This window comes from Trichosurus vulpecula, chromosome 2 (genome assembly GCF_011100635.1).
Source record: "Trichosurus vulpecula isolate mTriVul1 chromosome 2, mTriVul1.pri, whole genome shotgun sequence".
In the NCBI taxonomy this organism is placed as follows: Eukaryota; Metazoa; Chordata; class Mammalia; order Diprotodontia; family Phalangeridae; genus Trichosurus; species Trichosurus vulpecula.
The window spans coordinates 271,155,662-271,169,042 of NC_050574.1; the positions used below are offsets into that span (position 1 = coordinate 271,155,662).

The 13,381-nt window shown below is 48.1% G+C and overlaps 1 protein-coding gene across 5 annotated transcripts; it reads left to right on the forward strand.

Annotated features, from left to right (window-relative positions):
• The first annotated feature begins 648 nt into the window (after nucleotides 1–648).
• MCAM (melanoma cell adhesion molecule) lies at nucleotides 649–8,793 on the forward strand. 5 transcript variants are annotated; one of them, XM_036744422.1, is made up of 17 exons: nucleotides 664–739; nucleotides 2,812–2,933; nucleotides 3,117–3,327; nucleotides 3,503–3,573; nucleotides 3,672–3,759; nucleotides 4,086–4,265; nucleotides 4,507–4,628; nucleotides 4,772–4,931; nucleotides 5,073–5,191; nucleotides 5,283–5,424; nucleotides 5,660–5,781; nucleotides 5,958–6,099; nucleotides 6,207–6,311; nucleotides 6,417–6,434; nucleotides 6,561–6,702; nucleotides 6,987–7,104; nucleotides 7,706–8,793. In XM_036744422.1, the coding sequence occupies exons 1-17, from the start codon at nucleotides 676–678 to the stop codon at nucleotides 7,733–7,735; spliced, it is 1,956 nt and encodes a 651-aa protein (XP_036600317.1). In that variant the 5' UTR covers nucleotides 664–675; the 3' UTR covers nucleotides 7,736–8,793. The 5 variants fall into 5 exon arrangements, with proteins under 5 accessions (XP_036600321.1, XP_036600317.1, XP_036600318.1 ...); XM_036744423.1 differs by having other exon boundaries at nucleotides 6,564–6,702; XM_036744426.1 differs by lacking the exon at nucleotides 6,417–6,434 and having other exon boundaries at nucleotides 649–739; nucleotides 6,564–6,702.
• The last annotated feature ends 4,588 nt before the right edge of the window (nucleotides 8,794–13,381 follow it).

Consider the following 13,381-nt stretch of genomic DNA (forward strand, 5'->3'; position numbering starts at 1 on the left):
AGAAGGGAGGAGGAGGGGCGGGGCAGGGCGGGGCAGGACTGGACTGGAAGGGTCGGGTTAACTGAAATACTGGGGACCGTCTGGTATTTGCTCCCCATCTGCTACTGGGGAGTTGCTGGGGGAAGTTACCAAAGGCACACAGATGTTCTAATCTCCTTGGGGTCAGAGTTAAAAGGGTTCGGGGGGGAGTGTGGGGGTGTGAGTGTTCTACGGAAGAAGAAAGGTCTATGGGGCAGGGGGGGCAGGGGGCAGACTGATTTGGAATAGGAAGTGGTGGCGTTAAGTATTCTGGAAAAGAAAGCCAAATTCTTGATAACCTAATCCGGACTTTCTCCGTGGTTCAGTCTGTCCGACCCCCGAGACACCTGTCCCGGTCCTCTCATTCTCTCCCTCCTCCCATCCTTTGCCTCTAGTTAAAGACTGTAGATTTGGGGGGACGGGAAGAGGTTCCTTCTATCTTCCCTTCCCCATTCTGGCCCATGCTAACTCTAGGAAAAGGTGCAAAGCGGGACCCCGGCCCCTTGGGGTTGCGGAGACAGGAGCGGGGCGGGGGGCTGCGAGAGGCGGGGCGGACGGGCTGGGAGCTCCAGGCCCCCTCCCTCCGCCCCCCCCTGACGTCAGCCCCCGGGCTGCTGCGAGCTAGCTCACTCGGCTTTAGCCCTCCGGCCGGGAAACATGGATCTGACCAGGCTGCTCTGCACTCTTCTGCTAACCGCCTGCTGCTGCCGTCGCTCGGCCGGTGAGTTTGCCAGGAGACCCCAGCGAAGCAGGGGGCGGGATGGACTGGCGGCTTCAGGAGGGACTTGCAATGAGGCACTTTGGGGTGGAGGGCGGGGATGGGGTGCTGGCATTTGGACGTGCGAGACCCCTTCTGTCCCCCATCCCGGAGACACCAGACTCCTCGTGCCGCCTGAAAGTGGTGCTTGTAACTGCAACTGAACGGAGCTGCAGGCTTCTAGAGAGTCCCAGAATCGGGATCATGGTTGGGGAGGGGGATGGAGGGTGGGAAGAGACAGGCAACTGCTGAGTCGGGGAAGGAGTATTGGAGCGGGTCGGGAGCCTTCTACGACGGTAGTGGAGAGTGCATCTCCTGCATATACTCGCCTTATGGGGCGGGGGCGGGGGGGATCCCTGGTGGAGGCGGCCGGTAGCGCTCGCTGCCTTTACCCGTTCCCCCCCAAATCCTGAATGAAATAACCGCCTCTTTCGAGGGATGGCGGTTTTCCTAGCTGGGATGGGGGAGAGCCCCACAAGCTGGAGCCCCTCCTCCTGTTTTTTTTTTCAGCCCGGGCAGAGGGCCAAGTTGGAGGTGAGGTGGGGAGGGGGATGGGCGGTCGGGACTCCCCTCTCGCCCTGGGGCGTTGGCAGGACTACCAGCCGAGAGGAGGAGGGCATCTGAAGCCTCCTGACTAGGCTAGGGGAGGAAGAACAGGAGGGCTCAGATACTGAAGCCAAGGCAAGGCGCCCCCCCCCCCCAGGGACCGAGGAAGTCCAGGCTCCTAGACCCACAGAGCAGCTTTGCTTCTTTTCATCCCTGAGCGGGGAGCTGTGCGCACCGGGGTCCCCTCTGCCCTTGTATGGCCCGGAATAGAGCTACAAATGTTTCTTTTGGCTTTGGCTCCCCAGGGCCCTGCCCCAATCAGGCTGGGGGGGGTGGAGGATGAAGGGGCAGTACCCAGTTTTCTGGCCCTGTTCCCAGTGCAGTCCCAGGGGTCCCTGGCGCCGCCTCCCAGACTAGGTTTATTTCTGGGGAAAGAACTAAAATGGGCTTCTGAGCTCTGAAGTGTGTTCAGCTGACTCAAGCCAAATCTCTTACAAGAAAAGAAACTGAGGCACAACAACTGGGCTTTGGCCCCTTTTTAATGATGGAGCAACCCTACAGGCTCTACACCTGTGCCTGGTTCCCAGCCACCCCGTCGTATCCCCAATCATGGGCTAGAGTGTCAGGATTCAGACCTAGACTTCCCTAAGTACAGCCCAGGCCGCAGGACTGGTGACATCACCAGCCTGAAGGGGATGGCAGTGCAGGCTCCAACAACTGGCACCAGTGATATCATCCTGGAAAGGGACAGGAACAGGAATGGGGGTGTAGAATCCTTGGGTTCACTGCCCCACCACCTCACATTCTTAAATGTAATTGCTCCTGAGTGTGCCTGGGGTGCTAGGTGGTGACAAATGAAGGAAGCAAGAGAGGGTGCTCCATATGGCGTGATGTGCTCCAGGCCCAGGGCATGTCCCTGGTAAAGGAAGAGAACACAGATCATTTGGGGAGAGAGCACATAGGCCTAGCACCTTCCCTTTACCTCTGGGAGGGTGGCACACAAAGAATGGCTGTATGCGCTGCCCCCACCCTCCCCAACCAGACAAATGCCTGACATTCCCACAGCCTGACCTCACCCAGAAAAAGGCTGAAGGGAGGGCTTCCTCTTGGCCCCAAGCCGGGGCTGCCCCTCTCCCTTCCCCTGCCATCTGGCTTCTGGAGATGTATAGCTTCATCTCCAGGGCTCCACCCTAACTAAGCAGGTGCCTCTAGGACCCAAATATCCCTGCCTCCAGTCCAGTGGGGAGCCTGGTAGCCTGAGATGGGAGGAAACCCAGCCAAGGGACGAAGGAGTTGAGAGAGGACAGGGCCAGGGTCAGACCCCATCTCTCAAGGAGACAAGAGAACAGCTGTTAGGGAACAAGGTGGGGGTGGGGGAGAGGCTGATGGGAAAACAGCTGGAGCTGGGAACAGCTGCTTGGGTAGGGGCTCCTAATAACAATTCTCCCTCTCCCCTTGCATGCACATCCATGTTCACCATCCCACTCTAGGAGTGCCTAGTGAAGTGGAGCCCAAACCAGAAATACTAGAGTTTGAAGTGGGAGACAACGCCCATCTTAACTGTGACAGCTCCTTGCCCATTGACAACCTCAGCCATGTCGACTGGTTTTTTGTGAGTGCATAGACACATGGGGGCAAAAAGGGAGAGACAGGGTGAAGGGAAGAAGCATGGGTGTTGGCATTGCCAAAGGTGAAGGGGAAATACCACTGTCCCTTGGGGTACGTGATACATCTACTCCCAAGGTGTCTTGGTATCCCTTACAGTGTTCCATTCATCCTTCCTTCCATCCCTTAGAAACACAAGGATCAGCGTATTCACATATTCCAAGTGCGCCGGGGTCAGGGCCAGCCTGATCCTGGTGAGTACCAGCACCGACTCACCCTCGTGGATGGGGCCAACCTGTCTCTGGCACATGTTACCCCCAAAGATGAGCGTATCTTCATCTGCCAGGTCAAAGGCCTTACTTCCAATACCCAGGAGAAATACATCCAGCTCCAGATTTATAGTGAGTGCTTCCATCCCTTCTTACCGGCATATTCTGCCCCACTTGCCACTAGTGGTCTTGGGTTCCCATGGCACTATCTTTTCTCCCTTGTATGTCTGTGTGGATCTTCTGTTCTGCTCTCGCTTCTACATGCCTGTCTACTGCCCTTCACTCACTCCTCTGGTCAATCTTACAGAAGCCCCAAAGGAGCCCACAATCCAAGCCAGTACTTCTGGCATCTCTGTGATGAACAAGGTCCCTCAGGAGGTAAGAAGTGCATGGGCGTAGGAGAAGTAGGAACCAGCAAGATGGGATTCAGTGTTTAGGGGCCCAGGAATACTCAGGTTTGGCATCTTTCTTTCCAGGTTGCCACTTGCAATGGGGAGGATGGATACCCAATCCCTCATGTCACCTGGTATAAAAACCGGAGGCCCCTGAAAGAAGACAAGAATCGTAAGTAACCAATAGGCCCTCTGCCCACCTGGCCACAGCCTACCTGTGAGGAGACCCTTTGCCATGCCAGCCATCTATTTCCATTGCTTTTATCTTCCTTGGAGTGAATACTGCCCATCCTGCAACCATGACAGTTGTCATGATGCGGAGATCAGATTGCATTGGTACCAGCCTTTCTGAGAAGCAGAGAACTGTACTAGCTGCCTAGTGTTCCTTAGTCAGGGACAGAGGTAGACACTGGCAGCGTGGCTCATTTAGAAGATAGGTGGAGCTGAGAATAAATGCTTGAGATTGTACCCCTCTCTTCCTTTACCTACCCCTTTCAGGGATTAGAATTATGGAAGTACGAACCAAAGAGTCGAGCGGGCTTTACACCGTGAGAAGCACTCTGTGGGCACAGTTGGATAAAGAGGATAAGGAGGCCCTCTTTTACTGTGAGCTCAGCTACCGGCTTCCTGGGGGCGACCACATGAAAGAATCCAAGGAGGTCAATGTCACTGTCTACTGTAAGTCCTATTCCTCCCCTTAAATGGGTCATTCTGCGTTTGTGCTTGCAGTGGGGCAGGATCACATCAGAGCCAGGAGGCTGTTACTTCTTCTTCCCCTTTCCCCAGTCCAGCACACACACACACCAACCTCCCATTGCCTAGGAAGCTAGTGCTAAATTTTACCTACATCCACCACTTCCTCCCAGAGGTGGATGGTCAGGGTGCCTGAGGCTGATTGCCACCCCTTGTATCTACCTAGACCCAATGGAGAAGGTGTGGCTAGAGGTGATGCCAAATAGGCTGCTGAAGGAAGGAGACAAGGTGGAGCTCAAGTGCTTGTCAGACGGCAATCCTCCACCACACTTCACAATCCGAAAGCAGGTAAAGAGGGCATGGTGGCCTGGACGAGACACCAGACAATCCGGGTCAGGTCGGGGAATCATGGTAGAAAGCTAGTGTTTTCTGACATCAGGCTGTCTCCCTGTCTCCCCTTTCACCCTCCACCTGCCCTATTCCATCCCCAGGACCCTACCAGTCTCAGTTGGCTTGAGGTAGAAAACATAAGTGATGGGGTCCTCATCCTGGAGCAAGCACAGAAGCATCACAGTGGACTATATGAGTGCTTGGGTCTGGACTTTGATACTGGAGTAGAGGCAACTGACCAGCAGCAACTCTTGGTGAATTGTAAGAGGGCCTGATGCCCAAGAGGAAAGGGAGGTCACTGGGACGTGAAACCCTAGGCATGGTGAAGGAGGCCAGTGAAGCTTCGTTGGGGTGTGGAGGGTTGAACTACACATGTCCCAATGCTATTGGCTATGCCCCCAGATGTGTCCAATATCCGAGTGCAACCCAAGGCTCCGGTGATGTCAGAGGGCAGCAGCCTAAAACTCAACTGTTCTGCAGAGAGTTCCCAACCTGTGGTATTCCACTGGAAGCGAGAAAAGGTATCCAAGCAGGATAGGGAGATCTGGGGTTCGACAGGGTGAACAAAGGCAAGTGCACTAACTTCCCCTTTCCCTCAACTTTCTCATCTAGACCAAAGAGATATTGAAGAATGGATCTGTATTGCATCTGACCAACTTGACTAGGGAGGCAGGAGGAGGCTACCTCTGTGTGGCATCTGTACCCGGAGTGCCTGGCCTGAAACGTACACAGCTGGTCAATGTTACCATTAATGGTAAGGTCCTTTGGGGGTGGGAGAAAGCTTACTTTTATGTGTTGTTGTTTGACTGGGTCTTTTCTCAGCTGATATCCTGACACCTTCCTGATGAAATGTGAAGTCCCTATCAACAGGAACCCCTAACCATGCCCAGGTGGAAAGGGACCAAGGCTAGGAAAATTTATCCAAGTAAAGCAAGCAAACAAACAGATCCTAGGATACCTGGCTCTACTCCACCCTTCCTGTCTCCTAGGGTCCCCATGGGTGATGGCAAAGGAAGCACACATGTGGGTAAGAGAGAATGAAATGGTGAACCTGACATGTGAGGTGTCAGGGCAACCGAGGCCCACCATCTCCTGGAGTGTCAATGGAACGGTGAGAGGGGGGTTATCCTTAACCCCAATAGGTTCTTCCTCCCCATTAAATACCCACACCCTGACCTTCTGGCCTCTACTACCCAGGACCTGAGATTCTTCCTCACCATACCTTCTTCCCCTCCCCACTCCTCCACCCATTGTCCATCTGCTGAGCTAGGACCATTTCTTGGGCAGATCCATGAACACAAAAAGGATTTTCAGACTATCCTGAGTACTTTGAAAGTCCAAGTGACTCCAGAACTGCTGGAGAAGGGTGCTGTGTGCCAGGCGTCCAATTCCCTGGGAAGCAACAAGACTACCATCTTTCTGGAGCTGGGTAAGGTCTTCTGCTCTGCTTGGTACATCAGAGGAAGCAAGAAAGAAGGAAGACCCGATGAAGCATTACCTCTTCCACTATTTGTAACCTATTTCTCTGCCTTCCAGTCAACTTAACCACCCTCCCCGTCACCACTACTGGGAACACTACCAGCAGCCCAAGCACCACCACCAGCAGCCCATCTTCTGCCAAAGCCAACAGCACCTCCACAGGTAAGTAGGGCTTAATAGGCAAAATAGCAAAGGGTAGGGCAGGGCAGAGAAGTGCTCATTCACTCACCTTACTCACTCCCCTCTTCCTTCCTGTGCCCACCCCAGGAGACCCAGTCAAGAAAGGTGAGTATTGCCTAACTTCCTCCCCTGCTTCTGCTGTGTGAATTGTGAGCCTGGGCTAAGAGGGAAGAGGACAAGAGGAGAGGGGGGAACCAATCACAGACAGTGAATGGCTTTGTCTTTGGGTAGCAGGAACAAAGCAGGAGAGCAAGGGAGTGGTCATCGTGGTGGTCATCGTCTGTATCCTGTTGCTGGCTGTGTTGGGTGCTGTCCTTTATTTCCTCTATAAGAAAGGCAAGATGCCTTGTGGGCGATCAGGCAAACAGGAAATGTAAGAATAATGCTCCCTCATGCCAGCCTGCTTGCTGCCAAGGGTTGGCCCCTGTCTGCTCCTATGCTGAAGGGGAGATGTGGGGGATGGGGAGAGAATACATGCTTTATTGCCCACCACCCCAGCTTCCATGGATCACACCTCCCAATCCCATTTCCCTCTGAACTCTTCCTGGAGGACCAGGGTCCACCTCACCTCACCTCCCAACATTCCCCATAACACCTAGTATTTCATCCCTTGCCCCCTTGTGCTCCACATTGTCAACCTCTCCCTCCCTCCCCCAGCACACTGCCCCTGGCTCGTAAGAACGAAATTGTAGTTGAAGTTAAGTCAGATAAGCTCCCAGAAGAGATGGGCCTCCTGCAGGGAAGCAACGGTGACAAGAGGGCGCCAAGAGACCAGGTAGGAGGCAGCTTCCCTGGCTAATGCCTGGCCTGGCTCTATCTCACTAGGGACCAGGGAAGGGGCCTACTGGTTCCTCACTCTGCCCCCCATATACTCTCCCTGGTCTTTGTCTTCCTCTTAAGAGGTGGAGGGGAACAGAGGCAAACCTGATTCAGTCTTTTTGGTACTGTTCACAGGCATCAGGCTGAGGAGGGGTTTTTTTTGGTTTGTTTTTTTTTAAGAGAAGACAGCTAATAACAGAAATGAGGATCTGAATTAGGAAGATAGCAGAAGCCTTCTCTCACAGCTGTTTGTTGCCATGTCTCTTGTCCTAGGTCATTAGGTGGGAAGTAGAAGTTGTTTTGTTTTTCGGTTTTTACAAAATTTACATCTGAGGCATTTTTTGTTTTTATTATGCCCCAGCCATCGGGGTTCAATTTGTAGCCAATTTGTTTTCTTTTCCCGCATCCTTCCTCACTTCTGCTGCTTCTGTTAGGGGCTGCATCATCTGGTTCACCAGCTTCTGCATCACCCTCTCCTCCCTACCCACTGTTGCCTCTTGCCCCTGGACCACTATTCCCAAATCCTCCTCTCACTTCTGTTCTCCACCCACTTTCAGGGAGAGAAATACATCGATCTAAGGCACTAGCCCAAAGAACATCCCACCATGCTTCTTCTTCCCCTATGTGGGACAGCTTCTGCTCTTTTTTCACCCCTCCACATCGCCTGGGATGACCGTGAATCAATGGAAATGACTGTCCTATGTCCTGGCTCACCTGCAGAACCCATTGTAGAAGCCAAGGGAACAGGAAGAAGCCAGGTTGCATCATCTTGTCACGTTTACCTGGCCTTGGGAATGAGGACATCATTTCCTCTCTAAGGGGCCGGAGTAGAGTTCATACCCCAAGCAGAGGCCTTATGGTCCCAGGAGATCCTTTGTTTGACGCAGGGATGTTGTAACTCCCCAGCTCTCACATTTGTGGAGGTCTTATAACCATGTTCTCCTCTCAATAGCTGAAGTGTGAGTGGTCCCGTTCGATGGCTTCTTGGCTAGCTGGCAGGTTTTTCAGGTAGCCTTGATCCCTAATACAGTGGTATCAATTTGTGGGAGTCAATGTATCCTGAAACCAAAATCCCTGTCACACTCTGTTGCTCATACCAGCTCTGGAGGGAGCAATCTCTGAAAGCCGCTGACAACGGTGGTGTTGCTCAAACTGTCCCCTTCCCAATTTGGGGTTTCTTATGGCTCCCTACGGAAAGGCAGCTAGAAATGGGATGTCCTTCGTTCTCCACTCAAAAAAGTGAAGATGAAACTGTTGATCCACCGTCAGTAGGATGTGAGCTTTCAAGTTTCTTGTCACAGTGACTAACTTTGGTGCAAGAAGGCAGAGCAGTTTCTGTGAACCTAAATGGCCCTTAGAGTCAAGGATCTATCCTATGGGCTTATTAGCACCATACTATCAGTTGAGAAGCACACATCCTAGGATATGAACCCAATAAAGGTGAATGGTACTTGGATGTTAGAAATGGGATCTGGCCAATGCTTTGGTTTATATATATATATATATATATATATATATATGTACATATATATATATATATAAAATTCTGTTGGGATGTGTGTAAATTTACAAGTTTGTTGCAGGATTTATATATATATATAGAGAGAGAGAGATATGTGAAAAATAAAGTTGAACTATCCCCAAAGTTGCTCTGCTTCTAATCCCTTATTTAACTCTAGCACCTAGGAACCAGGGACCTCTAGGGTTGGGAAAGGGCCACATACTTTGCAGCTGCTGGGAGATAACTTGGGCAGAACTCTTCTTCTAAGCAAGTGGCATGGTGATCTACCCAAGGAAACACAGAACTCCTTTCTCACTTGCCTCTGCTCTTAAAATGGGAAGGTGTGGTGTTGGGAGACCACCAACAGCCCTGCCAGCCTTTCCTTCCCTACCTTTCATCTTCCCCTTCTGACCACTTGGGAACAGCCCTCAAATATTGCAGTACTGACTCAGTGTGTCAAAGGAGTTGGCCCAGATGCCTGGCAGCCTGTTTGCCTCCTGTATTTCCAAAGTGCCTGGACAGCAAGTCTGCTACAACAAAAGGAACTTTATTTAAAAATAATTTTTTTACAGACATGGGTGCATGGAAAAGCTCTTTAGTTGGCTATGTATGGGAATGAAAAATAATTAATAAATAACATTAGTACAACAGACCTCTAAACAGTAACAATGCATGGCAAACAAAGTGGACTCAACCCAAAATGAATCTTAAAGCTCTAATTATTCTCTGCAAGAATATTTACCTTCTGTTTCTTTACAGGTGAGAAGTGATTAAATACTGATAATATAAACTTTATATTAAGGACACATACTTTTTAAAATAGTCCATGAAAATCTTGTTTGAGTTTTTTTTTAAACACTGATATACAAACTGGGACTGTTCATTCTGAAGAGAGAAAGTTACTGGTTCCTCTCTCCAGCCCCACCCATATAAAGAATTTCGAAATGAGAAATAAGTATGAATGAAAAAAAAAATAACCTTTCTATCTCCCAATCCTTTTGTTAGTTACAAGTAGGGAGAAAATGACAGGAACAAAATAGACAAAATACCATCAAGTAGAAAAAAAACACTTTCTTTGCTCGAAACCAAAGCTTATGGCAGCAACACAGAAGCTCTCTGAGAGGCAAGGAGAGAAGTGATTTGTGGCTGCCTTGGATTTGTCTCCCGGGGAGTCTGCCTTGTGCAGGCACTGACTATTTCATGCTGAGTTTGAAGCCTTCACCTAGGGAGACGACCAATGTGTCAGGAAAGGCAGGAGGCTTGGAACTGTACATGGGATACCTGATGACTATTCTGGTAACATGGACATTACTACCTGTCTTTCTTCTCTGGCTAACACCTCCATGGTAACTAAATGACTTGAACCACCCCAGTGATCCTGGGACACAATGCTTACTCTTCCAACTAAATGCTGTGACAGGGACAAAAGGGCAACAAGTTACCACTTACAGAGTTTCAATCTGTCATCTCTCCAGCTATATATGAGCACTCCCTTCCCTGGCAACTTTCTGTTCTCTAGGGACTAATGATACTGGGTGGGATAGGGCTGGGGGAAGACTCTAGGAGTTCCACAGTAAGTTCTTAATATATGACTAGGGATTTGGTGCTCCCACAGAAAGGCACAAGACATTTGGCTTTGTTCAGCATGTGAGAAATGAATAACTTTTAAATAAAGAAAAAGTATCTTTCAGTTAAAGTCTTTTATAAGAGACCCAGGTCATCACAGAACCAGAGTGAGAAGAATAATCACAGCTGCCACTTGTTCCTCTTTCCATGTCTTTAAGCAGAAGGCTGGGGTTTTCCTTCAAGGATAAGATTATCAACTACTTCAGCTCATGTTGAAAGTTAGGAAGGCATCTCTGCTAGCTGGCAGTGTGTCTACAGGCTTTTCCACTGAGGCAGTGGAACAAAAGAGGGGCTGTCCACAGGAGAGAGGGCATATGTTCTATACCCAACCACAGCAGCCCCATCCCCAGAGATTCCATCCAGCCCCTGGTATGCCGGCCACACAACAGGGTCAGAGGTAGACCAGCAGGAGGGAACCAACACATGTGATACATTAACATATGTGAAACCATAAGACTTGGGCCAGAACAGAGGGCACACAGTTGGCCTCACTTTAGTTTCAAGCAAAGTCCATAGGGTTTACAGACAGCAACTCCCACTCCTGTAAGCAGTGCTTCCCTCTCACTCCCAAATCTGTTTCTGAGGCTGGAGAGGGAATAAGATGAGTTTGCTGTGGAGTGACTCCTTGCATTTCTTCCTAGGCTTGTGAAAGAACATGAGTCCAGTCGGAACTAGGGTAAATTGTGCAAATGCCAAATCAGTAAGTAGGAGTCCTAAGCTCAGCCAAGCACAAGCAGGTGGAGTGGTTAGACAGTTTTTTTTCAAGTACACTACTGAGGGATAGGGACAAAAGGCCTCTAAACAACTGCCTCTGCAAAAGCTGGCTCTGCAGCATGACATTTCCTTTCTGATTTCCATTGGTCCCTCCTACATAGCACAACACCTTCACCTCTTCTCCCTTCTGCCTTTGTTTTATGCCAATCCCTGGGACCAAAAGGCACTGGGGAGATTCCTCAATATTTTACCCAGGGTAGAGCAAGACTTTGTTCACTAGTAGACAGAGTCCAGTCCAGCTGATCAAATGTATCATTCTCCCCAAAACCATGTGCCTAAAATGTATATCTTCTGAGTAATCATCACATTGTCTTCTGTGTATACATAAAATGACTAGCAGCTAATTAGTTGACTAAGTTTGCCAATTCCCCCCAGAAAGACTACATGGAATTAGTAAGAGCAAAAGAAGCAGAGAAGCAAAATAAAGAGGAAAAGTTTTAAGTTCATAAAGTGGAGTTGAAGAGGTATTTTGCTAAGAGGGACTTAGTGAGAACAGTTTCCAAACTTTCCATCAAATTCATGTTCCTGTAATTGTCAAAAATTTAAGACATTTAAATGCTATTATAAAGTGGCTTCAATTACACTTAAAATAGTTGACCTGAGAATGTATAGTCACATACCCTCCTCTCCCCTCAAACCTGAGACAGGTTGAGGAAAGAGCTGGAAAAACTCAGAGGAACAGTGAAATGACAAAGGCCTGTGTAGACAGGAGGAGGAAGGGAAAGATCTCAGAGGGCTGATCAGAAAGCACACCTCACACTTTCTTTGCTGACCCCTTCATATGGACCTCTCTGCTTGCACAAAAGCAATAAAGAAGGGAGTTGAATGACGGCACAGGTTTGAAATTCCTCCACACCTTAGGGATAGTAACTCTTTGATATATTAAACTGTACGTTGCAAGGAGACTTGTATATACTGTATTCAAAGAAATGGTATATAAATATTTTAGGTTCAGTCAGACTTTAGAATAACTATATAAAGTCAAACCCGAGGCAGGATGGTCTTGTGGAATCGTGTTTTACTAAACCAACTTTTGGCCTCCAGAGGAAGTGTCAGAGAAGCCTGACACTTCGGAAACCAATCAACAAGCATTATTAAATACTTAACACTGTGCTTGGCATTAAGGATACACAAATGAGAGTAAATGATTAAGTTGGAGAAATTTTACTATCAGATTCCCCAGGGGAAATCAGCCAATTCAGTAAAATACCAAGACATAAAGAATACTCTGGAGACAACAAACCTAAAGGACAATAGAGAAGAGCATGGTGCTGACAAATAGACTGCAACAGTTACCAAGGATGATTTGCATGTAAAAAAGGGTTTCAAAGATATTACCCAGGAAATGTATGATCAGAAGAGAAGATGAGTAGACCAACATGTAGAAAAAGTGAATGATAACAGAGAGTCTGAGTGTCACAATGATACATACAAAATATTCAGACCTACTAGAGGAGGACCTCCAATAGACTCAGTAGATACTCTAACACAGATAATAACTGATCATTATGAGAAGGTGGGTTTCAATTTGCACTCTTGAAGGGAAAGCATGCAGATAAATGAGAACGATTCACTGAAAGACTGTATAAGACAGTAAGGGTTAAAGAGAAATTCCTGCTGGGTTATAACTTTAGTCGGAACAGATCTAGGGGAAGGAAAGAAGTTTGAATGAAATCATTATGAATAAAAAAAAAAAACAAATCTGACCTATTTTAGGGTTAAACTATTTTAAGTAAGTATTTCTGCAGAGTTCTCCAATAGAAGCAACAAGATTGCCAACAAGAATCAAGATCTGGATTTTTGGAATCCAGAAGGGGAAGAAGAGTCTACATTTTAATACACTCATTGATCAGTTACAAACAGGAACTTGTACATCACAGTCAGTCCATCTAAGTTCTGATGATTCTTTTTATTTCTTAGGGTGACTTCACCTAGTTAATTTCTTATTTTGGTCAGTTTATTTTTTCCTCCCTCTTTTTTTAACCAGGTTAGGTAAGCCTTTTCAAAGAACTAGCTTTAGTTTTGTTAATTCTGTAACTTAAAACTTCTTAATTTTCTAATTTATCTATTTCTCATCTAATTGTCAAAATGTCCTCATTTGCTCTTACTTTGGGTTTACTTGTTGATTTTCAAATTGCATATTAGGTTCACTACCCTTCAGTTTTTCTATTTTGTTAATGTATTTTCTCATAGAGATATTTTTTCCTCTAAGAACTATTTAGCTGCATCTCAGAAATTATGGTATGTTACATCATCATTTCACATTTTCTTCCAGTTATTATTTCTGCGATTTTTTCCTTTGACCCATTCATTATTCAAGATGTCATTATTA